The following is a 27,868-nucleotide window of genomic DNA, read 5'->3' as shown; positions in this document are numbered from 1 at the left end:
ACAATTTTTGGCTGCTCATGACAATTAGTGATCTAAAATTCTCCTTGACCACCTACAATGCTTATGATCGTTGCCATTATGTAGATTTCTTTTGGAAAGCTGAGTAGCTTTCGCAATGGACAAAAGTTTCACAGTTTAAATAAGCAGCTCGACTGATGACGAACTTGTCTCATTGATGACGGTGTCTTCAAAGGAAACAACTGCTCAGAGCAATCTTTGTTACGTTGTTGGAATAGCTTTGACAATCTGGACTCTGGTCTTCCGAATTCTATGACTTCTTTTGATAACTGCAAGAAGTCCCATCTGAGAATAACATCTTGACTACATTCTGTTAAAATGAAAAAATTCAAGGGGCTATGTTCCATACATTGATAGTTGTTCTTGAAATACATGTTCCTGTTGGCTGGACTTACTTCCCATTTGCGACCTTCAGCACAACTGCTTTCATATGGCAGAAAACATTCTTCTTTACTTGGCAACAATAAGCACCCCATATTACAAGAAAAGGAAGCTTCTGAGTTGACTAGCAACTGGACAGTTTGGCTGTCAATGATGATGTCAAAGAGATTTCCTGACATCTTGGTGACTGTCATCTATTGAGCATATGAATCTGTGATGGCCTCACGACCATTTAGTTTTGCTGAAGTCATTGGCTTGGAAGGTGACTGGTACTACCATGTGGCTACGGAGAATGGCTATGGCACATTGAGGAGTGATCCCATGTAGGGTGCAGTGATGGACTTTGTTCCACAGGTCGACTGTAATCATCTGCAACTGACTGGCAAGAGGAGAAGTGTTGTGATGATTAATGCCTGGCAGTATAGTAGTCTTCAAAAACTAGCCTTCTTTCTCTGCAGTAGTGAACGTGTCCAGGGTATTCACAGTAGAAACACACCAGATTGTTGTCCCCTGTTCTCCAAGTGTGTTCTTCTACGTGTTCTACACTGAGCTGAGAAAAGTCATACGATAGTGACATGCACACATACATATGGTGGCAGAATCATGTACACAAGACATAAAAGGGCAGTGCACTGGCTGAGCTGTCATTTATACTCAATTGATTCATATGAAAAGATTACCGACGTGATTACCGTATTTACTCGAATCTAAGCTGCACCTGAAAAATGAGACTCGAAATAAAGGAAAAAAACATTTCCCGATTCTAAGCCACACCTGAAATTTGCGACTCGAAATTCAAGGGGAGAGAAAAGTTTTAGGCTGCACCTCAATATCGAAACAAAGTTGGTCCATTGTAATATGAGACACAATTTACGTCGAATGAATGACGATACAGCGACAGTAGTTTGGTTCGAGTCGTAAATTTAGCAGTTAAGCTTTACCAGGTAGCCATTGCTATGCATCAGGCACTCCGTCCGTATTTATACGAGTACCCTCCCTTTTTTTCACGTGCTCCGTCTGGTTTGAATCGATTGCTTATTTTGCTTTGATCTGATAAGTGCCGTTTTCTTTGTTATAGGTGTTCACGTCACTCTAAGCTGAAAATGCATTACTGTACTGTGTCAGGCATTGTTTGTCGCATTCTGATAGTGCGTGTTTACGGCCTGTCACCGCTCGCGGCACGGCCTGCTTTTGTGCGCACTACCACTGCTTACAATTTAAAAAAAAAAAGGGAGAGGAATCGTCTCGTTAGCGAAACAATGGCAAGAGACTGCTATTTGTTGTTACTTACACTGCTGCTTTCTTTGATAATGATCAACAAGAACCAAATAATAGACTGCGTATGATAGAACATGATCTGAACGAGAGTTAGGTGAAAATTTTTCTCCATTTGAAAATCTTTGCGGCCGCTTCTTTGGTACATCAAATTCTGCACAGAAATTAGAGTCATCTTAGATTTAAAAATCTAGTCAGTTGCCGTGCTTCATTTCTGACTGTATCACTATTAGGCATAAGAATAATATGAATATAAACATGATACGATACGTATATTCTTCCGCATTTGCTATTGTCTCACTCTAGTTTCGTTGTTTATTAGGCAGACAGGATTTAAATGAGATAGCAGCAAATGCGAAAGAATACATGGCAAAATGTTTATATTCGTATTATTCTCACGGTGGAGAGAATACTGCATGTGATTCACATTTCATCAGGTTCCTATTAACAACCATCTCTTCTCACAGGTGGGAAAAAATTCAGAACGTAGAGTTGGCCATATTGACAAACATCCTAAACAGTCTTGCCAGTCGGATTTTTGTAGTACATTGAAATTCTGCTACATTTAAAGATGAACAATATGGAATTTGTATTTACTTCATTGGATAATGTATGAAAATGCAGTGGTCGAAACTCGGGGCGGAGAAAAAAAAGCTCGTCTTCCACCTTTCTTTTTTTTTTTTTTTTAATTTATTTACTGACGCAGAGGTTTTGGCGCCAGTATTTATCTTTGTGCCTACAAAGCATGCCTGTGTAGCGCTACATATATTCGACAGCAGAAGTTAGTTGTAGCGGCACCTACCAACATTTTTCAGAACTTCCGCTTGCTTTGCACTCGATTCTAAGCCGCAGGCGGTTTTTTGGATTACAAAAACCGGAAAAAAAGTGCGGCTTAGATTCGAGTAAATACGGTATGGTCGAACAACAGAAAATAACAGATTTTGAAGGTGGGATGGTAGTTGTAGCTAGATACGTGGGATATTTCATTTTGGAAATCACTAGATAATTCAATATTCCAAAATCTACAGTTTCAAGAGTGTGCCAAGAATACCACATTTCAGGCATTATCGCTCACCATGGATAACACACTTAATGGCCAAGAGCAGTAGTCTTTGCGTAGAGTTGTCAGAGCTAACAGACAAGCAACACTGAATTAAATAACCACAGAAATCAATGTATGGGCTATGGCAGCAGACAATTGACATGAGTGCCTCTGTTAACAACACAACATTGCCCGCAGCACCTCTCTTGGGCTCATGACCATATCAGCTGGAGCCTAGATGACTGGAATGCCATGGCCTGATCAGATGAGTCCAGATTTCAGTTGGTAAGAGCTGATGGTAGGGTTTGCGTGTGTCACAGTCCCCATGAAGCTATGGAGCCAAGTTGTCAGCAAGGCACTTTGCAAGCTGGTGATGACTCCATAATGGTGTGGGTTGTGTTTACATGGAATAGGCTGGGGCCTCTAGTTAAACTGAAGTGATCATTGGTTGAGCTGCAGACAGGCACAACGAAAAGACTATTACACATGTAGCTACTAGCCAAAGGATTCCTCAGCAAAGAAAACATACATACACTCATGCACACACACTCAGCTGCCACCACCAGCAGTGCCAATCAGAATGTGACTGCCAAGTGAATAGCAATCTGGAGTGGGGTGGGGAAGGGGAAGGGATAGCAGGGTATGGGTGGCAGGGAGAGAAGAGCACTGCCTGGTAGAAGAGCTCTTCTCCCCTTCCTTTCCTCTCCTCTTCCTATCTCCTACTTTTCCTCTCCTCTTCTTTTCCACTATCTTCCACTCTCCTCCTCTTTTCCATTCTCCACCTTCTTTCCACTCTCCCCCTTTTTTCCCTCCCACACCTCACCTTCTGACACTATCCCTGGCAGTTTCTAATCCTTGCATTCCCTGCCAAACAGCATTCTTCTCTTCCCACACCCGTATCCTGTTCCCCCCTCCCCCTTTCCGCACCCCTATTCACGTGACAGTCTCATTCCGGTTGCAGCTGCTGGTGGCGGCGGCGGCTGAGTGTGCATGAGATGTGCTTGCTTGTGTGAATGTGTGTATGTTTTCTTTGCTGAGGAAGGCTTTGGCCGATACCTACATGTGTAACAGTCTTTTCACTGTGCCTGTCTACAACTCAATGTGTCATCTTTATGATAAGTAGCAATCTATCCTATTCCTAATATCATTGTTATTCCAACCTTGAGTTTTTAATGTTTGAGCTGATGAGAGACTGGAAATGGCTGTGGTCGGCTACTTGGAGACCATTTGCTGCCATTCATGAGCTTCGTGTTCCCAAACCATCATGTCATGTCAACGGGCCTTTTGTGATTGATTTGAATAACATTCTGAGCAATTTGTCATTTGATGGCTGCAGCCTATGTTCAAGTTGGCTTAGTCCATTCTTACTGGCACATTTGGCTGGTGGCAGAGATTGGTGTTAAAGACCGATACACTTTTTCTTCAAAATTTTTTATTACCTCCTGACATATCAGGTCAACATTCAAGGCTGCTATTGACTGAGTACTCTGTCTGACATTTCTGGCTGCCATACACTTCTGTATCTCTTCTCTTACTATTTGGTGTATGAAAGAGGTTAGTTCATTGTGGTCTCCCCCAACTATCACAGGGACCACATTTTGCAGTCTATTCGTTTCATCCATCTCTTTTCGGTTCCAGTTCTTCAATTCACTGGCACCACCTCACGAATTCCTCTGTGGTCGTGACATCTTTCACCAGAAGAGCTTGGTTCATATCTTCTGTGACTCCTTTCATCAAGCGTGAGATTCTGCCAGCTTCACCAGAAGAGCTTGGTTCATTTCTTCTGTGACTCCTTTCATCAAGTGTGAGATTTTGCCAGTTTCTATTATGTGTCATATGTTTCAAACATTCTGTATGTACTATTAAATCATTTCCCTATGATGTTGGGCCCTGTTCATCAGTTGTTCTTCCACTGAGTAGATTTGCTCCTGATTCTCGCCAAACTTTTCTTCAGATTGGCCTGGAATTTGTCACAGATACTCAGCTTCTCTTCGTTACTCTTAAACCACTGCTGGGCTGCGACATCCATATAAAAGTACACAACTGTGAAACACATAATATCTGCCCAACTATTGTATTTGACTCGGTTGAATAATTTCAGCCATTTAGTCTGATCCTGAGCATAGTCTCCTGAAAAACACTGATGGATGCCCGATGTACAGCTGACTTACAGCTGTTTTGGAATCACCCCATCTCATGAATATGTGAATCCTAGAAATGATGTACTAATTGTACTTTGATTTTCGTCCATGTGGGCAATAGCTTTTACAATGTGTAATTGTAGTCCTGGTGGTGCATGTGTTTTACTTGAAGTACCCAGAGTCACCACACAACAATCTCATGTCAAACCACATCATCATCATCATCATCATCATCATCATTTAAGACTGATTATGCCTTTCAGCGTTCAGTCTGGAGCATAGTCCCCTTTATACAATTCCTCCATGATCCCTTATTCCGTGCTAACATTGGTGCCTCTTCTCATGTTAAGCCTATTACTTCAAAATCATTCTTAACCGAATCCAGGTACCTTCTCCTTGGTCTGACCTGACTCCTCCTACCCTCTACTGCTGAACCCATTAGTCTCTTGGGTAACCGTGCTTCTCCCATGTGTGTAACATGACCCCACTATCTAAGCCTGTTCGCCCTGACTGCTACATCTATAGAGTTCACTCCCAGTTTTTCTTTGATTTCCTCATTGTGGACACACTCCTGTCATTGTTCCCATCTACTAGTACCCGCAATCATCCTAGCTACTTTCATATCCGTAACCTCAACCGTATTGATAAGGTACCCTGAATACACCCAGCTTTCGCTCCCATACAACAAAGTTGGTCGAAAGATTGAACGATGCACAGATAACTTAGTCTTGGTACTGATTCCTTCTTGCAGAAGAGAGTAGATCGTAGCTGAGCACTCACTGCATTAGCTTTGCTACACCTCGCTTCCAGTTCTTTCACTATGTTGCCATCCTGTGAGAATATGCATCCTGAGTACTTGAAACTGTCCACCTGTTCTAACTTTGTTCCTCCTATTTGGCACTCAATCCGTTTATATCTCTTTCCCACCGACATTACTTTCGCTTTGGAGATGCTAATCTTCCTACCATAGTCCTTATATTTCTCATCTAGCTCTGAAATATTACTTTGCAAACTTTCAATCGAATCTGCCATCACAACTAAGTCATCCGCATATGTAAGACTGCTTATTTTGTGTTCACATATCTTAACCTCACCCAGCCAGTCTATTGTTTTCAACATATGATCCATATATAATATGAACAACAGTGGAGACAGGTTGCAGCCTTGTCTTACCCTTGAAACTACTCTGAACCATGAACTCAATTTACCGTCAACTCTAACTGCTGCCTGACTATCCATGTAAAGACCTTTAATTGCTTGCAAAAGTTTGCCTCCTATTCCATAATCTCGTAGAACAGACAATAACTTCCTCCTACGAACCCGGTCATATGCCTTTTCTAGATCTATAAAGCATAGATACAATTCCCTGTTCCACTCATAACACTTCTCCATTATTTGCCGTAAGCTAAAGATCTGGTCCTGACAACCTCTAAGAGGCCTAAACCCACACTGATTTTCATCCAATTGGTCCTCAACTAATACTCGCACTTTCCTTTCAACAATACCTGAGAAGATTTTACCCACAATGCTGATTAAAGTGATACCTCTGTAGTTGTTACAATCTTTTCTGTTTCCATGTTTAAAGATTGGTGTGATTACTGCTTTTGTCCAGTCTGATGGAACCTGTCCCGACTCCCAGGCCATTTCAATTATCCTGTGTAGCCATTTAAGACCTGACATTCCACTGTATTTGATGAGTTCCGACTTAATTCCATCCACCACAGCTGCTTTATTGCACTGCAATCTATTGACCATTTTCACCACTTCCTCAAATGTGATCCTATTTCCATCCTCATTCCTATCCCTTTGTACATCAAAATCTGAAACATTACTGATCGTATTTTCACCTACATTGAGCAACTCTTCAAAATATTCCTTCCATCTGCCCAAGGAATCCACAGGATTCACAAGCAGTTTTCCTGACCTGTCCAAAATACTTGTCATTTCCTTCTTACCTCCCTTTCGAAGACTGCTAATTACACTCCACAATGGTTTTCCAGCAGCTTGACCCAAAGTCTCCAACATGTTTCCAAAGTCTTCCCAAGATTTCTTCTTGGATGCTGCAATTATCTGTTTGGCTTTGTTTCTTTCTTCAACATAACTTCCTCTGTCTACCTGAGTTCCAGTATGTAGCCATTTTTGATACGCCTTATTTTTCCTTTTACAGGCTGCCTTGACTGTGTCATTCCACCAAGCTGTTTGCTTCATCCTACCTTTACACACTACTGTTCCAAGACATTCTTTAGCCACTTCTAGTACTGTGTCCCTGTACCTTGTCCATTCCTTTTCCAATGACTGTAATTGACTACATTCAACTAACTGGTACCTTTCTGAGATCATTGTTATGTACTTGTGCCTGATTTCCTTATACTGAAGTTTCTCCACTCTTATCCTCCTACATACGGACCTGACCTCCTGCACTTTCGGCCTCACAATACCAATTTCGCTGCAGATTAAATAATAATCAGTGTCATCAAAGAATCCCCTGAATACACGTGTGACCCTCACAGCCTTCTTGAATTCCTGATCTGTTATTATATAGTCAATGACAGATCTGGTTCCCCTGCCTTCCCAAGTATACCAGTGAATGTTCTTATGTTTAAAAAAAGGAGTTTGTGATTACTAAGCCCATACTGGCACAGAAATCCAAGAGTTGTATCCTCTCCAAATTTACCCATAACCTTTTCATACCCTTCTGTTTGATTTCTAATCCTGGCATTAAAATCACCCATGAGCAGAACACTGTCCTTGTCCTTAACTCTAACAACTACATCACTGAGTGCATCATAAAAACTATCCATCTTATCTTGATCTGTCCCTTCACAATGCGAATATACTGACACAATCCTAATTTTCTTGCTAGACACTGTCAAATCTATCCACATCAGTCGTTCATTTACATACCTTATTGCAACTACGCTGGGTTCCATTTTTTTCCTGATGTAAAGCCCTACACCCCATTGTGCTATTCCTGCTTTGACTCCTGACAGGTAGACCTTGTATTCTCCCACTTCCTTTTCTTTCTCACCCCTTACCCGAATGTCACTAACAGATAAAACATCCAGCCCCATCTTACTTGCAGCCTCTGCCAGCTCTACCTTCTTCCCAGAGTAGCCCCCATTGGTATTAATAGCTCCCCATCTCATTACCATTTGTTTGCCAAGTCGTATCTTAGGAGTCCCTGGTTTGTCAGTTAGAGGTGGGACTCCGTCACCTCCAAAGGTCCGAGGCATTTTGCTCTGATTGTTGCCAGCATCATATTTAAAGTACCAGGGAAGCAGGTTGCTAGCCTTACTTGCCCCGAGTCCCATTGAGTTTTACCCCTAACGGTTGAGGGACTACGGCGGATTTGGTAGTCTTTGCCGTATGAGCACAAAGGTAACCACAACTCAGAATATATCCGAGATGCCCAGCCTTATTCCAAAGTAACTGGTATCCCGACTGTCGGGACCACTTACTTGGCCACTCATACGTTGCCCGTGGTTCATGAACTAGGACGTGACTACAGGAACCCACACCATGAACCACAATCAAGTCCAAATCCAAATGCAATGTCGTCAATGAAGTTCACCAGTTAGCAATGAAAGCATGTTTATTACTGACATCAACGTACAGCCACAACAGAACTGAACTCCTGGACAGAGAGTGCAGCTATTTATATGAACAGTGAATATTCCAGAATGCTATTACTTATACATGGAATACTCCAGAATATAAAAACATTACTACAACCACACAATATTTCTACAAACTTCCAAAAATGATAAATTCTGAACAATAAATAATTGCTGGTGGTTGGATTGGGCTCACAACCCGCAGGATGCCAGCCAGTGATGCTAACCATTATGCCACATTGTTAATCCCACAGCTCATGGCAATATTAAATTATGTACCTTGCCTTTTATTACCTGTCCTACACCTATACCAATATTTTATCTTCTTAGTATACCTAAAAATGGGGCATGACTGCTTGAGATCAGTCAGTCACGGTGTTGTAAGGCTGTTCCATTTTAATATCGGGTGGTTATAATTAAACTTTCCCTATTTAACACATTACAACATGAAAACTAATTATTGTGAGAGGGCAAACTTAGTAGCATTAATGTCAAGGCCATGGGGAAGACAAATAATGCAGAATCATCTCGGATATTAATAACCGATTCAGCTGTATTTAGTCCTTTATTATTGGATCACTACTGGTTTTGTGACACTAAAAGCCATATCTTCTGGTGAATATGTGACTAAAAAGTTAGAGAAGAAAAGCTTGGAATCGTTTTACCCAACATTCGTTGTCCGTCAAAACAAAACACTGCTAAAAGATGTATGTTTTTATTCTATGAGACACCGTCTTTTAGTGGGATTTTGTTATTAATACCCAGGATGACTACTCATAACTGTGGTTGCCCCACCTATAAGGTTACCTGCAGCAATGCAGAATCAATTCAATAAACATTTTTGGAACAGCCATCAAAAAATTAAAAAAAAAAATTTTCTTTTTAAGAATCAATTCAATTGAAACACTTTTAATGTGCTGCTAAAGCACATCATTTAATTACATACTGGTACCATTACGCCTACAAAAGGGGCTCAATATATGGCACCAATCAGTGTCCAGAACAGACTGAAAGCATAGAATTGCATTCTGCACAGCAGAAGGAAGCATGCCCATAGGTATGCTGGTTACATCTCTTGATACGCAACACTTGAGATCAGCACATGTGTGAGTTCCCCTGATAAACCCTATCTTTTAGGTAGCCCCACAACCAGAAATCTCTGGGAGTGAGCTCAGGTGATCGTGCCGGCCACCCATTTGGAAATGATTGGCTCATAATTCAATCGCTTCCAAATGTGTTTTGGAGAAGCAGCTGAATTACACGAACGATGTGCGATGAAATCTATTGAGTTCAATGTGTCTCTCTCCTGTAGTGCAGGTATGACATGCTGGTGAAGCATATCGCACTAATGCTGGCCAGTCACATTGCACATCTTTAATCCTTGAGTGCCAGCCTGTTAAAAAAAGAATGGGTCCATGATGAACGTAGCCATGAAGCCACACCATTCTTTCACCATACAGAGGAACTTCATGCACAGTGACTGGAAGTGACGATCCCCACACTCGGCAATTCTGTGTTTTCACCTCATCCGTGAGAGAACAACGAGCTTCGTCTGTCCCTAGGAAGGTCCAGGGCCAGCCCCCGTCAACTTAAATCCTTGCGAGGGAATAAAGAGCGAAGTCAACAAGTCATTGTGTGTCCTGTGGTACAAGCAGCTGTATGATATGGATCTTGTATGGATACCATTTGAGAATGGTTCGAAGTACCTTGTGTACAGTGGATGACGGGATGTTCAACTGTCATGATACAGCACACGCACTGTCTGACGATCGAGGATTGCATGCAGCACTTCCTGCCGTAGCAACAGCTATTTCATCAACCACCTGTGGTGCAACCGATCGTCAGCCTCTTCCCAGAGCAATGCCCAGTTCTCCAGTTGATTCGAACTACTTCATCATGCCCTGCACAGCATGTGGAAAAAGAGGACCCTTCCATAATTGCTTCAGCCGGCGATATTCTTGAAATGCACCTGCAGCATTACTGTTGCTCTGATAATAAGAACTTCACCATTAATGCTCTGCTCATTATGTCCAAGCTCACACACAAGCGCACTGCGACTGGTCAGGTGCGTGAGGCTATGAATCACAATGAGTGATCAGAGCACCTGGTGTTGGAACAGAACAGTGGTGCTGTAACACAAGGAAATCATGCATCCCATACTCTGGACATTAATGCTACCAAGTTTGGTGCTTGTACTGTGATTAGTTTCCATATTATAATGTGTTAAATAGAAAGTCTAATTATAACCACCCAGTGCAATGAATTTGATTCTGGGTAAATGCCTCTCCCACAATAGTTAAACTGCCATTTTTCATTACAAAAATGTTCTATTTGAAAAATTTATAACTAAATATTATTAATGCTAAGATGTAACTGTATTTCAATTCTTACCCTCACATATATCCCCCCCTCTTTCCATTTAGCTGCACAAACATTTACCTGTTCTCCTCTAATTGTTTTCTTAAAAGAATCAGGTTGCCTCTCTGAACTTTTCTTTTTCCAGTTGATTTCAATTCCTCATCTTTGGCATCTGCAGTTGCCACATCTTGCTGAACAGCATCCGGCACACTTTCAGAAACTGTAGCTTCAGTTTTTTCTACTTTTGCACGTCCTCTTTTGGAAACCCGAGACTTAATGCCAGAGAGTTTGGTTGCATATTCCTAGAAATGAAAATTCACAATGAATTATAAATAATTCATTACTGCACATCAAATTGGGTCATTGCTAGGGACGAAGACAAGAGATTTAACCGTGTTCTGAATAACACATTTTAACATTATTAATAATAAAATGTGAAGGTATATGCATTTGTTTGTTACAGGATGTCACTCGGAAAGAAGGTATTTTGAATGTAATAGTGGAAGCCCTGAAGAGTGGGTAAAATGTTGAAAATGTCATCTCTCCACATGCAACTTGTTGCTTTCCAGCAGTGGATTGGTCCACAACATACATTTGGCGCAAAGGCACTTTGCGAGTATGGTTACACTGTAACTGCTGCTCGATACTTAAAAAGTCTTGCCAGAGCATCCATGACAACTGTTTGATAGCTCTGTGATATCCATGTAATTTCATGATTTTGCAACACTTATTGGCCCCTGTGATCACCACAGTCGTCAATACATAATTTTTTCTTCTGGGGCTATATCATTATAATTTAGGACATCATGGTCATTTTACATCTTACCATGCTATAAAGACATGGATTGAGAATGTTGACAAGAAGGGTTCATCTTTAACAAAGAACCCACCAAAAGGTCAAAGCACTGAGTGAATCACAGAAAACATTGAAGTGATTCAATATAAAGAGCCCATGACAACTGGTTAATCCTAAGCCGACACCTGTCATTGAATACTAAGCAGTAATCTTTCAAAATTCAATATGTACAGTATTTGAAGCCATCAGACCAAATGGAGCAAAAGCGATTTTGAGAGAGAGAGAGAGAGAGAGAGAGAGAGAGAGAGAGAGAGAGAGAGAGAGAGAGAGAGAGAGAGGGGGGTGGGGGGGGGGGGGGGGAGGATGAGAAAATTAATGACCTGCTATTTTGTGACAATCTTTTCATGTCCAATGAGGTTCATTTCCACACTTGTGTTACGCAAACAAGTAGAATATTAGATACTGGGCATATGAAAACACTTATCTATTCCAAAAGACTTACGCCACATAAAGGTTAAAGCAGAAAATAATATGATGAGCAACTACAATTTTTCCTTGAACTTTATTTGTGGACCATTTCCTATTTTTAATGCTGTATGCTGTGGCAGTAGGACCTCACACCACACACAAGAAAGTCACCACTAAAAATTCTCAAAATGTGTCTCATGCAGTCAATGTCCAGCAACAAAGCAAATGCAATGCATCAAACATGAGGCAGAATCTGAGAGTTTTTAGAGGTGGTTGTGTTGTGCGAGATAATACTGGTGCATCATACAGCTTGGAGAATGGAAATAAACTTTTGGAATCCAATCTATAAAAAAAAGTTTGAGGAGAAATTGAAGCTGTTTGGTGAATTCTTTCCATCTACAAAATGAGTAATACTGTTGCACACCCAAACCAGTCATACAGCACGTGGAAACGTAGCAAGATAAAGGTTACAGTTTGGTGCACCAATCAACGCAATATGTGATGAAATCTTACTTCTTGGAAATGGGGGTGGGGGGATGGGGGGGGGGGGGGGGGGGGAATGAGAGAATGCAACAATAATAATTTATGAAGAATAAGTGGATATGCTACAGACTTTTATAGAACACAACTTCAGAACTTTCCTCAATTTTCATAATCCTTGGTTTTAGAAACCTGCAGCCATGGCCGATACTACCAGAGCATCAATGACTACCAATCAACTGCTTTGTGGCATCAATGTCATTTCATAATTCTGCGACATCTATCGGCCACAATGACAACCAGTTTTGTCAGAGAATGATTTTTTCCTCATGGGGTGATGTGTACTCCACTCACCAAAGAACAACTGCTAGGTTGGAAACAAGGACTCCAAAAGCAATTGCTGTGATTTCCAAGGAAGTAATTCAAAGTGCCACACAAAATCTCAGCATTCACTTCCAGAAATACATACATTTGAATGATCACCTTATTCACGTTACTTTTAGAAAGGTTTTTTAACGACACTTAATGATGTTTACTTTGTTGTTAGCTTTCAAGAATAAAACGTTCAAATTAATTTTCTTTACTTTCCTGTGAGCTACTTCAAATTTTTTGTTCTTTATGCCACCTAGTATTATATTTTTGGTCTTACAAAGAGAAGGAAGAAATAAAAGCTTTCGCAATTGTAAAACAGAGAACGTACAGCCATTCACAAAAAAATAGCAGTTTACATTGTTTATAATTGTGATTTTATTAACTTTGCAGCATATGAGAAACATCTGGAAAATTTAACCGGTTCAATATTAGATGAATATTCATGCAGTTTTGTTCTTGCAAAAGTACAGGAACGGTTAACTCATTGCTGTACCTCTATCGCCTACAAAAGGCAACTCTTCAATAATTGGAAGTTATTCATTTCTGTGTTGTTAGAAAATAAACTTGTACCTACAAATAAAAGAAAATAATAAGCGGGGGACTTGTCTAGCAATGTCATATAAACTGAACTTCATAGTTTTGACATGGTATGAGTATTAATGGACTGTCAATCTGCACACCAAAATATGACCCACAGTCCCCTTCATGGTTAGAAGGGGGTACACCAAAGCACAGTAGTAGATTTTACTAGCTGTTGTTTATTGCCCATCACATCCTGCTACTCTTTCTTCTCAATGATGCACGACTACCTCAATAAATAGCAAGGATACAGCATGTCTGGGGACAGCATGTTGAGTCGTGGGATTTTGAATACATGGTTCTTTGTCTGTCAGATCTGCTAATTCATCTTCCCGAATTGCCAAGGTACCCAGCTGAATAACACCTCCTTTCTCAGCCTCTGTAGGTGGAGAACGGAGTTCTGAATGTTCTGGAAAAACCTGCCTGCGAATACATGTATTGTATAGATTTAAGGGCAGTCACGTAGTAGCAGCAGTTAAGCAATTTCTTAACATGACTACATTCCGTCTACTCCACTGTTCTCAATATTGCACGGGATTCTGTATCAAAAACAGAAAAAACTTTTTTGGTAAATCAATGTTGAAGGCACACACTGCAAGAAACATAAGCAGCCAAGAGAGCAGCTGCTTAGACCCATCCATGAATACAGCCTTATAAGTGTGGTGCTCATTCAAAATGTAAACTACTGACAGTGTCGGATTAAGCCAGTGCAGTGCCCATAGCATATGTTAAGATGCCCTTAGTTTGCTTTAGACATAAATGTTTTTTGCTCGTGTATCATGTCGTTCCTGGAAATCCAGCATCTACTCTGTAGGAATCAACATGGATTCCGGAAACAGCGATTGTGTGAGACCCAACTCGCTTTGTTTGTTCACGAGACCCAGAAAATATTAGATACAGGCTCCCAGGTAGATGCTATGTTCCTTGACTTTTGGAAGGCGTTCAATACAGTTCCGCACTGTCGCCTGATAAACAAAGTAAGAGCCTACAGAATATCAGACCAGCTGTGTGGCTGGATTGAAGAGTTTTTAGCAAACAGAACACAGCATGTTGTTCTCAATGGAGAGACGTCTACAGATGTTAAAGTAACATCTGGTGTGCCACAGGGGAGTGTTATGGGACCATTGCTTTGCACAATATATATAAATGACCTAGTAGATAGTGTCAGAAGTTCCATGCGGCTTTTCGCGGATGATGCTGTAGTATACAGAGAAGTTGCAGCATTAGAAAATTGTAGTGAAATGCAGGAAGATCTGCAACGGATAGGCACTTGGTACAGGGAGTGGCAACAGACCCTTAACATAGACAAATGTAATGTATTGCGAATACAAAGAAAGAAGTATCCTTTATTGTATGATTATATGATAGCGAAACAAACACTGGTAGAGTTACTTCTGTAAAATATCTGGGAGTATGTGTGCGGAACGATTTGAAGTGGAATGATCATATAAAATTAATTGTTGGTAAGGCAGGTACCAGGTTGAGATTCATTGGGAGAGTCCTTAGAAAATGCAGTCCATCAACAAAGGAGGTAGCTTACAAAACACTCGTTTGACCTATACTTGAGTATTGCTCATCAGTGTGGGATCCATACCAGATCGGGTTGACGGAGGAGATAGAGAAGATCCAAAGAAGAGCGGCCCGTTTCATCACAGGGTTATTTGGTAAGCGTGATAGCGTTATGGAGACGTTTAGCAAACTCAAGTGGCAGACTCTGCAAGAGGGGCGCTCTGCATCGCGGTGTAGCTGGCTGTCCAGGTTTCGAGAGGACGCATTTCTGGATGAGGTATCTAATATATTGCTTCCCCCTACTTATACCTCCCGAGGAGATCACGAATGTGAAATTAGAGAGATTCGAGCGCGCACGGAGGCTTTCCGGCAGTCGTTCTTCCTGCTAACCATACACGACTGGAACAGGAAAGGGAGGTAATGACAGTGGCACGTAAAGTGCCTTCCGTCACACACCGTTGGGTGGCTTGTGGAGTATAAATGTAGATGTAGATGTAGAAAATTTAGGATATAAAATGAAACAGCACTTTACTTTCATACCAAAATGGAAAGTTACATTTTCTGGGATGGTTATCATCATACAACCATTTAAAACACAAGTTCTATTTGGCAACATGAGAAAATATGAATTCTACGTTACGGCAAATCACTTTTTTCTATACAAACTCACTTCATTAAATTTGCACACAATAATAAAGTTAACACAATGATTGAAATGAAGCAATCAAGGAACATAATTTAAATTTAAGAAAATAATTATATTTGAAACCAAATTAAATGACTAAAAATAAAAAGAAATAAAGGGCACAATTATTTTGATTATATTTTTAAAATAGTTATCATTCTCTAACAACTGAACATGTGACCTTCATCTCAGGAGCCTAGAGCCTCAGCCATTATGGTACGGAGCTACTGAGTAAACTCATGGTAATTTTAGTGGTTTAGTGACTCATGAGAAATTATTTTCATCATATTTTCACAAATGATGGAACATAAGTGCGGATGGCTGTGTGGTGTCAAATCTGGCACCCAATACTACACCACTATGTGGGTAGTTTCAAGAAGTCAAACCCACCACTGGTGTCTGAGTTGCAAATAAATTTTTACGGTGTTCAGAAGTAAATTGACTGTAACAATAATTTTTTGTTATCAGATCCAACACTGATAACTGGTAACTATACTGTTATATACATCACACATTCAACCTATTTGTCTTTATAACTTTGAAGAATATCAAACAAAACAAATAAGCTCAACTTATTCTTCGGCGCTTCTCGTTTTCCTGTCAGCAAATTTCACAATCATTAGATGACCAGATTAAATTATATTTTGCTGTCTTAATATTTTCTACTGTTGTTAAAAAGTAGTATTGCATCCTAATAATCCACAGCAACTGGCAAAAAAACAATGTCACAAAATAAAAGGAGGAACTGCAAAACTACAACATGTTATCCAAACAATAGTCCAACAACATGAAAAGAAGCTTCACTCTAGACAGCTTGTGTCAAAAGTACTACATGAAAAGTAGAAGGTATGAACAATTGCAATAGCAGACTTATCAACATCAATGCAGTATTCATTAATTACTTTCATATAAGTAATAAACAGAACACCAGTCTAATTGATTGGATTATTACAACTAGCTTGGGCAATATTAGGGAATTCCCCAAGTTTTATGTTGTTGTCAACTTACAACAGACAGTATATGTTGTGGCCACTGCTCTCTTCTAGACACGAGCTAAAATTATTACCACTCACAGTATATTTGGGCACAATAGTCTTTCCATTGGGCAGTACGTAAAATACCATTCATATCTAACTTGAGATAGATTTTTTACACCCAGGTGGAGGCCCCCTGTATGGAGGCCCCCTGTATGTGTGGGGCCTGCAGGATTTGCTATAGCTACTTAGTTAATTTGTCAGTGAGTACTGAGTTAAAATTATTCTGTAGGTACTGTCCCTCTTGTACCTCAGAAAGTTTAAAATACCTCTTGGCAGTAGTCAGCTTCAACCACAGATTGTTGGTGGTATTTGTGCCCCCACCGAATTCCAATATGTCGTGCTTTGCATGGATATTGAAAGGCTGTATTTGTTTTGTGACAGTTGTTTCAATGACATAATTCTTCAAGCTTTCCTGGTGAGGAGCAGTCATGTTGATTAATCAGGTTTCTGCTGGTTATTCACATCTTTCCTGCACAATATTTCAACTGTGTGACTCGTAGTTGAAATATCATGTAGGAAAGACGTAAATAACTGGCACAAACACAATTAATCAATATGTTTCAATGACGTTTGGTACAATAGCGGTCTTGAAACAGCGAAGAAACTGTACACATAACAAATTATAAAGAAGTGAAACCTGATGGGAAGTGGCAGTTCATTTGCCTCAGAACAGTAGCCAAATATAGGACTGGTCCAGTACATACCTGTGACAGTATAATGCTCACATGATGGATGGCACTGACAGTCTCAAGGTATATAGGACTCACAGATCCATAAACTGTGCACCCATAATCTAACTCAGGGTCATACGACAGCTTCATGAAATTGGAGCAGACAGTGTCTGCCTGCTACTCAAGATTTGTACCTACACTACTTCAAAATTTTCAGTGTTTTAAGGGACCTTGGCCTCTGGTTCCTTAGGTGTAATAACCACAACAGTATGAAATCAAATATGAAACCCAGAAATCTAACTGTATCATTAAAGGTTAAAATGGTGTTTTTCATACGCTGATCATTTGAATTAAAAGTTCAACAAGAAAGGTTAAAATATATACTTATTTGTAGAATGTAAAATCAATATAAGCAGCTCGCTCTTCCAAACTCTTAATTGTATCTTACAGTAATTAGCTACAAAAACAGGGCTGGAGGAGGATCAAAAACCTGCACAATAATCTACAAATACGAGCACTTCAATGGTCACCTTATATTATCACAGACATTATATACTTTTTATGACAAAAGATTTACACTTACAATACGCTCTAGGGGCACCATTTCCTGCTCAAATCAGTCAGTCTGAATACTACCAACTATGTATCTAGAAACACGGTAATAGAAAGCACAGTATCACAAAAGCAGGTGTTCCAAACGGCCCACTGCTGAAGCAGTCTTGAGAGTATAATGTCCCCCAACAGTACATATGACTTTACTGCATCAAACACTTTGCCTATCAGTTATTGCCTGCACAGAAAAAACATGTTCTCTCTGCAGCAGAGTCCATTTGTCAATGGCAGATTGATATCTCAAAAACTCACACTGAAAGCTGCTATGGAATTTCCTACATATCAGATGACTGTTTACCCCGGATCTTTCCTACAAATCCAATAAAGGCAATGTTCTGATAGCAGTTGAGGTATGTTTGATGTCTCCCTGGTTTGTGTGGGAGGACCAGAACTGCCTTCCTACATTAGCTAACTGCCTTCCTAGATTAGCTAGGCAAGTGTCTTGTCTACCATATTTTATCCACAAGTTCTACAAGAGTTTCCTTTGACATATTTCCAAGTTGCTTCAGCATTATTCTGTTGTGACTGGGTGCAATATTATTAGCCTCAGAAAGTATAGAATCCAGCTCCCACATGGAGAGAGCCTTTTATAGTAATCAACCTAACTGAACCTGAAATAAAACACTCCCCTTTCCACAATCACAGGGTGCCAATGGGACGACAGATTAATCTATAGAAGAAACTGTACCATTGCCACCTGAGTCAGAGTAGAAAAAAAGAGAAAAATCTCCCTGTCTCTAGAAAGAATTCATGGCAAGGAAAAGAAGCTGAAAAAAAGAAAACTACATGACTGCTAGAAGTGGTTTTGATATGAAACCATAAAAAAAGCTGACATCCTGGAGAAAAGAGATGCTATGTTCTGTCTATTTTACAACAGATCATACAGAGCAGCGAAGAAAGTAGGGTATCATTCATATGTACTATAAGAACCTAAATTTGGATGAAAATGGTAATTAACTTATATCAGCAATCTTAAAAAGTTGAGTTCTAACAGAATGTCAGCTTTTGGTGTGAAGGTGAAGTAAAACGATGATGCTGTAGACAATGAACCACTGGGGATTGTAAAAAAAATAACAAGTGCTACAATATTATGAAAATAATAGTCGCTACTTACGATATAGCAGAGATGCTGGGTTGCAGATAGGCACAACTAAAGGACTGTTACAAAATAAGCTTTTGGGCAACAAGGTCTTTGTCAAAAACAGATCCTCCTCCCCCCCCCCCCCCCCCAACACACATGCAAACGCAACTCACACACTCATGACCACAGTCTCTGGCAGCTGAAGCTAGACTGAAACTTCCTGGCAGATTAAAACTGTTCCAGACCGAGACTCTAACTCCGACCTTTGCCTTTCACAGGCAAGTGCTCTACCATCAAGCTGCCCAAGCACAACACACAACCCATCCTCACAGCTTTAATACCACCAGTATCTCGTCTCCTGCCCTCCAAACTTCACAGAAGCTCTCCTGAAAATCTTGCAGAACTAACACTCCTAGAAGAAAGGATATTGCAGAGACATGGCTTTGCCACAGCCTGGGGGATGTTTCCAGAATGAAATCTTCACTCTGCAGTGGAGTGTGCATTGATACAAAACTTCCTGACAGATTAAAATTGTGTGCCAGACTGAGATTCAAACTAGGGCCTTTGCCTTTCACGGGCACAGTTTTAATCTGTCAGTTGTCCCCATACTCACATTGCTGTCTCACGTTTTACTCCCAGAACTTCCTTTAAATGTACAAACTGGTTGCATCAGTTTGGCATACAACATCAACATGGATTCAGATCAATATGAACAGCAATCTACATGTATTCTGTGCAGTCCACCATATGGTGCACGCAGAGGATAGCTTGTACCTCTACTAGACACTTTCTTTCCTGTTCCACTCACAAATAGAGCAAGGGAAAAATGACTTTCTACTGAGTGTTTCTGTAAGAGCATGCAGAAATGTAACAGGACATAAAGAATGCTCCTCTGAACAATTTGAAGTGGGTGGGGAGGGGGGCGGGGAGTCGGAGAAGCTAGCTTAAGGAGATATGGAAGTAAACTTGTCAACCACTTTGTCTATAATGACTGTTTTCAAGCTTATTTACAACTAACATGTGTACAAGTTTACACGTACTGTACTGTTTATTTACATGTACATTGTTTACTTTCTGCAAGGAAATAAGGAGTGCGAACGTGATTATTAGGAAGTGATGATGCAAGTTTTGTTTACTTTACTTGTCCCTAAGGTGGCTCTGTTGTATCGTATATTTACACTGTCTCATGACAGAATGTGCTATGAGTCAACAACAGACCCATTCATTACTCAATGCTATTCAGAGACATACAGTACAATATGATGGAGCAGTACTGATAGAGTTTCGCAGAACTCACTGACATGAACCTCGTGTATGGAGAAGTATCCTGCAGTGCTCTCGCTGTTGAAAGACTGTACAGAAAACAATTTCCTAACAGGCATCACTTATCATGATGGGTGTTTATTTCTCTCAATCAACGACTGCGGGAGATGGTTCACTGGAAAGAAGAAATGAGGAACCTGGCAATATGGGTGCCTCTCGCACATCCAATTTTGAAGTGAAGTGCAGGAACATTTTGCAACGGACCCTACCACAAATATCGTGCTGCACTTGAAATGGACGCTAGTACTAGCATGTTGCAAGTCCTCCATGGTACTTCCATGAGTATCACAATGACAATCAGTAATTGTTTTTGCACTTTAAGCATAGAAAAGACCAAGAAACATGATAAAAGACAAAAAAATTTGATATCTCATTTTCTACATACGCAAAGGAACACAATTTCTTTAATTTAATGGTTTCAGTTTCATTTGAGACTTAACGTAAAAAAAAAAAACAACTTTCTGGTAATGGAATGACATAATTCAGACATGCATATTGTTCTCATTTATAATGCAACAATAATTCAGCTCGACCATTTCCAATAAAAATTCACAAAAATTATATTGTGCAGAGGAATAAATGGGAAACAAAATGGCACAGAAGATAAATCACTAAACTAATATGTTACTAACAAAATAAAAAAAAACACTGGTAACGGAAAGACACTTAATAGTAATGGAATGACACTTTCACTTGAAAATTACCAGTTTTATTCTGCAATGCTGAGTATGTAGGGAAAATGGTACTTATTCCTCTGGTCTGTAGTAGGTGCAGCTAGTTTCTCTACAATTTGGTCTTTTTCTACCCAATATTTATCTTCCTTTTGAGTGAAATGTAAACACCTTCCATTTGCATCATTCTTTCTAAGAAATGAAATTTTGTAACCATCTTCAACATAAATCCACTGCCCCACAAAAAATCTTGATGTGTTTCTTCCAGTGTAGGAAACCAGAGCTAAATCCCCTTGATGCAAGGCCGTATGATTGATCAGGCCCTGTGAATTTTCTTTGGCTGAAGATCGCTTTTTCAAACAGTGCACAAACGTCCAGGGAGATAGCGAGTAATGCTGGTACTCAATAATATAAGGGGCATTCAAAAAGAAACGAGCCAGAGGTGTAATTACAGAAACCAGTACCTGTATGTTATAAGTATTGACCCTGGGTGTTGAGACATTTGTTCACTGTGACACAAGGAGGCGATGGCAGCCTCATAAAATTCCTGGAGCTGTGATGTTAACCAGTTCCGCACATACAGCTGGACGTCGTCGATCGAGGTGAACTGTTTGCCTCTACATTAATGTACTTCTTTGACCAAGATGGCTCCCTTCTGATTCACTTCCTGCAGCAAGGGACAACAGTGAATGGCCAGCATTCCTCAGAAACCTTGACCACCCCTTGTCAAGCGATCAAATCAAAATGACCAGGCAATCTCACCCGTAGGGTCATTCTGCTCCACGAAAATGCAAAGCCACATAAGGCCAACACAGTCGCGGCTCTTGTGCAGAAATTAAAATGGGAAGTTCTCGGCTGTCCTCCATACAGTCCGGACCTCTCCTCCAGTGATTACACCCTTTTTGGTCCCCTTAAAAAGGCTCTAAGGGGCAAATGATTAATCTCGGACGACGTCTAGCTGTACGTGCATAACTGGTTAACATCACAGCCCCGAGAATTTAATGAACCAACCATTCACCGACTTGCGTCACAGGGGGACAAGTGTCTCAACAGCCAGTGTCAATACTTCTAACATACAGGTACTGGTTTCTGTAATTATGCCTCCGGCTCGTTTCTTTTTGAACACCACTTATATATGGAGTGATAGGTGTAACAGCATGGATGGTTTCGGTCTGCTCTATTGGAACTATTCCCCATCCACATTTGATCTAATTCCTCCTTATTCTCTGCAATTTTCAAGGCAGATTTATAAAAGATGTTTATGCCATGACATCTTTCACATGCAGTTTTTGCCAAGTCCTCAACACCAGATAGTAAGTGTTTCCCAGATTTGCAGATATTCCAGAATGCACACGTAACAGTTCCACAGTCCCATCCAAGGCACCTTTGCTGTGTTATGTACGAAAGAAGTCCCAAGAAATATTTATTCCATTGCATTCTCTGAAAAATGCCAAGTTGGCAAACAGGAAACACTGCTTAAATCAACTGGCTGCACCATCACTCATGAATGTGATGATTCTACCTCCGGGTTTGTGGATATAATGTGCTCTACAATCTTACCTACGAAAGCATGCACTGAATATTTATTATGATCAAGTTCATCACTAACAACAGCACAAGAACACGCATCATTCTGTGAGTCCCAAACATATGCTGTAAACAAAGTGGTTTGTGGTTTTAACCAAGGGGCATTCTGGACTTCATTCTGCAGTTGAACAGTATAATTTTCTGCAAAATCTACTTGCACCAAGATGATGTTCCTTGTTTGCAGAATACTTTTTGTTTTCAAAAAAATTTGATTGTTGTCTTTTAATGAATGTATTTTGTAAGAACTGGGGCAGCATGCTTGAAAGAGCCTCAAGACTCTGATCAACAGTACCATGAATCTCTTTGAGTGATTCGCTGGTTCACTGCTTGCCATTAGGTCCATTTGATCAGCTTCTTCATTAAGTGCTCATCCTAAGAATAGTTATCTTTCAAAGATACATTTGCGCACTTTTCACATTTTGACATCACGAACTTCTTTCTCTTGACTGCAAACTATTATGCTAATTACGTCAGAAAATGTGGTTTTCACTTGGGGAACAACCTCGTTTATAACTTTCAAAAGGAGCTTTACTTTCTCGTGGTAGTGGCAGAGACACACGTTGTGCGGTATATCCTGTAAGGTGCACACTAACTTTAGTCTCAATGCACAGAACTTGGACAATTTTATTGGCATCTTGGGGAAATCCTCTTGATATATAGCATGTGCCTCTTTCAAGGTCTGGATCATGTACCTCTTCTCGACTTTGGTTTTTCCACCTTCTTTATCCTTCATTATCAAATAATCTTTTATTCCAAGAGTTTGTCATGAAATATCATCTCGAACATAAAATGTAGCAACAGCTTCTTTTGTGCCTAGATTTAAGCATTGAATCTGATTTTTCACCTGTTTTTCATTTACCAAATCTCCATGAGTAGCAGCTAATTCCAAGACAACTTCTTGGAGTTCTAGATAAACATAGTTTCCAAACATTTAATTGCTTTCCTTAATGTAGCTGGAGATTTATATGGACAATTGGTGTAGATGACGCAAGCATCACCACCACTGCCTTCACTGGTGCCTCTAACTTTATTTTTGAATTTCCCTTGATTAAGTTTCTCTTTTTCTCTTCGCTTCTGAAGTTGAGCAGCAGTTAAAACTTTGCCATTTCAGCCTTGCCCTTTCCCTGTCCTTTCTCTTAATCTCATCATTAACCCCTTCCCGTTGAGCCATTTCCGGTACTTTCTCATTTTCTCAGCTGATGTGAGAGGCACGATTAACAACTGTAAAAATGAAATATCTTGTTTGAGAATTATTGTGGAAACAGTGTAATTGCTACAAATAACCCAATATCTATTTTAAATAAAATGTTTCAATATAGTGATCTTCTAACAACAAAATACATAAAAATATGTCTGTTATTTAGGTATAGTACATAGTAACCTTCAAAGATAATCAACATTCTGTTGCAGTTCATAGGAAGTCAGTAACTTCTATTGCGGCTTTCTTATAATTTGGCATTGCCATTGATTCCCAGAGAAAGAATAGGTTATGGAAGAAGAAATACTGTTTATCAAAATAATTAACTCCATTCTACATGTGGTATGCAGTCATTTAGTCATTTCATTGTAATCTTTACTAAATAAGCTTATTAACTCATCTTTCAGCAATTACTCTTCAGACTCACTGAATATGAGATTCTTCTCTCTGAAAAGTACATTCTTGGTTTGTGGGACTTCCCCACTTTCCCTCCAATTTTTACTAACAGTATAGCTAACATACAAAATTGCAGTATAGCCAACATATAAATGTATTTGATCTACAACATCTTAAGGAACGTCAGTCAAATTCAGTAATAAAATTATTGTCATTCCATTACTCCATTTATATCATTTTGTTACTGCATGTGTGTCATTCTATTACCTTTACAAAATATTGTTTATAATGAATATATTTTCCTCTGCTGTGAGACTTTTATCTAGCTTGTAAATCTGTATTTGCACGCCTACTTTCAGGATTCTATGAAATTGCATTGACCCCGAAAAACAAATTTCAGGCTTTTTTCGGTAACGGAATGAAGGATATAACAACAAAAAATAAATCAGCCTTGGGACTTCACTAATTAAATAAAATCAATATAACCTATTGAAATGGGCTGGCTTAAGTTCTTCAGATATTTTCTGTACAGCAGGAATAGCCATGTGTGGGATGAGGCAAACCCTCACACTGTAGTACAGCAACACCATCAAGTACGTTTAGCTGTGAATATCTGGACCGACGTTATGGGCGATAATCTCATTGGGCCATCTGAATGGCCTACTGCACTTAATGTTCATGGAATGAATTCTACCTGAGTTGTTGGAGAACGTACTCTATGATGTTCATGGGAGGATGTGGATACAACATGACTGTACACCTCACTTCAGTGTGGATGGCTGCAACCATTTCAATGCTGTATTTCCTGGTCGCTGGATTGGAAGACGAGGTCCTATTCCTGCGAGGTTACCTGACCTGAATTCACTTGATTATTTCCTTTGGGGACGTGTATGAGACACCAGTGGATATGGCGATGGAATTTGTTGGAAGAACTGTAGCTGCATGTGGTATGACTCTAACACACCAGGGATATTTGTCAGGGTGCATCAGAATCTTGTTCGGTGATGTCATGCTTGCACTGAGGCTGATGGCCTTCAGTTTCAGTACATTTTGTAAGATACAGTACAAATGTTACGTTCATTGTGTTGGTGATGGTATTTGCATTTAACTGTAACTAATGTAAATAAAAAAGTACAAAGTAATGTGATTTTATTCCTACTATCTCCTTAAGCTGGCTTCCCAGACTCCAGGTTCCTCTATGTCCTGTTAAATTTTTGCACACTCTTATGGAAACACCCTGTATTTGGTATAGCATGAGAACTGATTTCTCTTACCTTGTCTTTGCAGTCCTTCCAAGAGATGTATCTTGATGGCAGTAGAATTGTTCTACAATCTGTCATAAGTATCAGTTCTCTATATGTCCTCGACAGTGTTTTGTGTAAAGAACATCAGCTTCCCTTCAGAGATTCCAATTTGAGCTCACAAAGCATTTCCACATTACTTGTGGGTTGATTGAATCTACCAGTAAGAAATCTAGCACTACATCTTCGAATGTTTTTGATGCCTCTATAGGTTAGCTTCATTCTTCTAGAACTCTCCCAATAAATCAAAGTCAACAGTTCACCTTCCCTGCAACTGATCTTACATGCTTGTTCCATTTTATACCACTTAGCCTTGATATTTAGGTGATGTGACATCAAGGAGCACATCACCAATTCTGTATTCAAACACTGCAGGATTGTTTTAATGACTCATATGCGTTGACTTACATTTTTCCACATTAGAGCAAGTTGCCACACATCACATCAAACAGAAATTCTTTCCTAGTCATTCTGTATTCTCCTACAACAACAAAGGAAGGTTTTGGATGGAAGAATACATAAAATAAAGGAAAGGCATCCTCACCCATACCTGCCTGACGTGTGATGCACAGAAACACGCAACAGAAAACACTTTATACTAGCTTCTGAGCTCTTGCTCTAGTAGAAGCACATACATTCATACACAACCACAGTCACCCAAATGCATACGCCTGTGGCCACAGTGAGACTGACTGTTGGTTATCAATAGCATTTGCAAAGGCAGATGAAAATGGGAAGTGGGTAGGGAAGGATGTACAAGGCAAGGAGGGGCTAAAGACTATCATAAGGCATACCGTTCCACAGATGACTCAGTCTCTGCAAAACAAGGCAAAAGGAGTTCAGGTGGTAGAGGTATAGAAGATACTATCAGTAAAGGAGTTGGAGTTAATAACAGATTTTGAGACAGTGTAGCACATTGTTTTAAGACTAAAAGAAAGGGTAAGCAGTGGCAATGTTGAGAAATAACTGTGTAATCACATACAAAGGAACGAGTAACAGACAGGATTGCTAGCAGTATTAGAGTGAACACAGGAATTAAGAGTGGATGTTACATGTTCCATATAGTCAAAGTTTCTGTAGTAGCTTCTAATGATTTTCCCAAAACTTACATCTGAGATGTCTTCTTGAGTGTTAAGCGACATACTATGGCTACATAACACAATATTTCTTCAGAGTGCATCACTGCTGACATTGTTAGTTACTTTCTGGCATACCAAGATGTGGAGGGAGATGCTTTTTCGTAACACATGAGCTCTACCCTCTCCTTTAGCCTTTCATGTTGCCACAAGCATGAAGAGCTACTTAAGCATTGTTTGCCCATATTGATGTTGATGAACTCTGTCTCTTGTGTTTATATGCAAGTGCAGTTGCTCCTTCAACGAATGTAAGGCAGAGTCTCAAGTATTGTTAAGGTGATAGGTAGCCTGTGTCCCTACTCATCAGGCTTTTACCCAGCTTTGTCTGAAGATCTCCTCTTGGTGAAGCCTCTATATTTGAGCAGGCTTTTCATCTCACAATAATTCATGCAATGATGGTGTTCCAAAACAGTCCTAAAAAGTGGTGTTGAAATTCCATGGAATGGACCTCACTATTCTGCAAGTTTAGATAATATATGACTTTTGACATTAACACAGGTGCTGTAGACTCCTAGCTTCCATAAGCCTTAAACTGTGAAGTAGGCTGTTTGTCTTGTCATGGGTTATACCAAATATCTAATAACGTATTTCTTACAGATTTTTCTGCAGACCACTCCTGTGCAGCATGGATTGGTCTGCTATATAATGTGCCTAAATGATTCAGCTGACTTCTGTTTAATAAGAACATGTATGACAAATACATGTTGTTAATTTTTGGTATTTGTAACAAGCAGACAAAACACATGACATCTGGAATTGACAGAGACAGGAAATATTTACAACAGTCTACGATAACGCACATCTTTGAAATGTTTCCTAAGAATATCAACCAGCTGTCCTTTCAAACACCTTTCAATGTACATTTTAACTGATGCTGATATGTAGTTTTTCAAGAAAACTTCAGTAACAGGCACATGGATGACAGAATTCAAATGTAAATTTATACCTTGAAAATAAGCCGTACTTGAATATACTCTGGACCATCCTGACACAAGATTTTTTCACAGAATACAGAAATAACGTTAATGGATAAAAGAAAACAATGCCTATGGCAGAATATCTCTTCAAATTTGTTGAAAATTTCATTGCTTGTGGGACCACGGTGGATCGTTCACCGAGTTCCAAGTCTGAAAACCA

The 27,868-nt window shown here is 39.8% G+C and overlaps 1 protein-coding gene across 1 annotated transcript in view; it reads right to left on the bottom strand.

Annotated features, from left to right (window-relative positions):
• The window catches only part of LOC126475091 (protein lava lamp-like), a 177,497-nt gene that overhangs the window by 145,606 nt on the left and 4,023 nt on the right, over positions 1–27,868 (bottom strand). The window contains exon 3 of the mRNA XM_050102662.1: positions 10,911–11,131. Coding sequence (XP_049958619.1) covers positions 10,911–11,131 — 221 coding nt within the window. The remainder of the gene's footprint in view (positions 1–10,910; positions 11,132–27,868) is intronic.

Source organism: Schistocerca serialis, chromosome 4 (genome assembly GCF_023864345.2).
Source record: "Schistocerca serialis cubense isolate TAMUIC-IGC-003099 chromosome 4, iqSchSeri2.2, whole genome shotgun sequence".
In the NCBI taxonomy this organism is placed as follows: Eukaryota; Metazoa; Arthropoda; class Insecta; order Orthoptera; family Acrididae; genus Schistocerca; species Schistocerca serialis.
The sequence above is the reverse complement of the archived record's forward strand: the minus strand, read 5'-3'. Positions and strand labels throughout refer to the sequence as shown.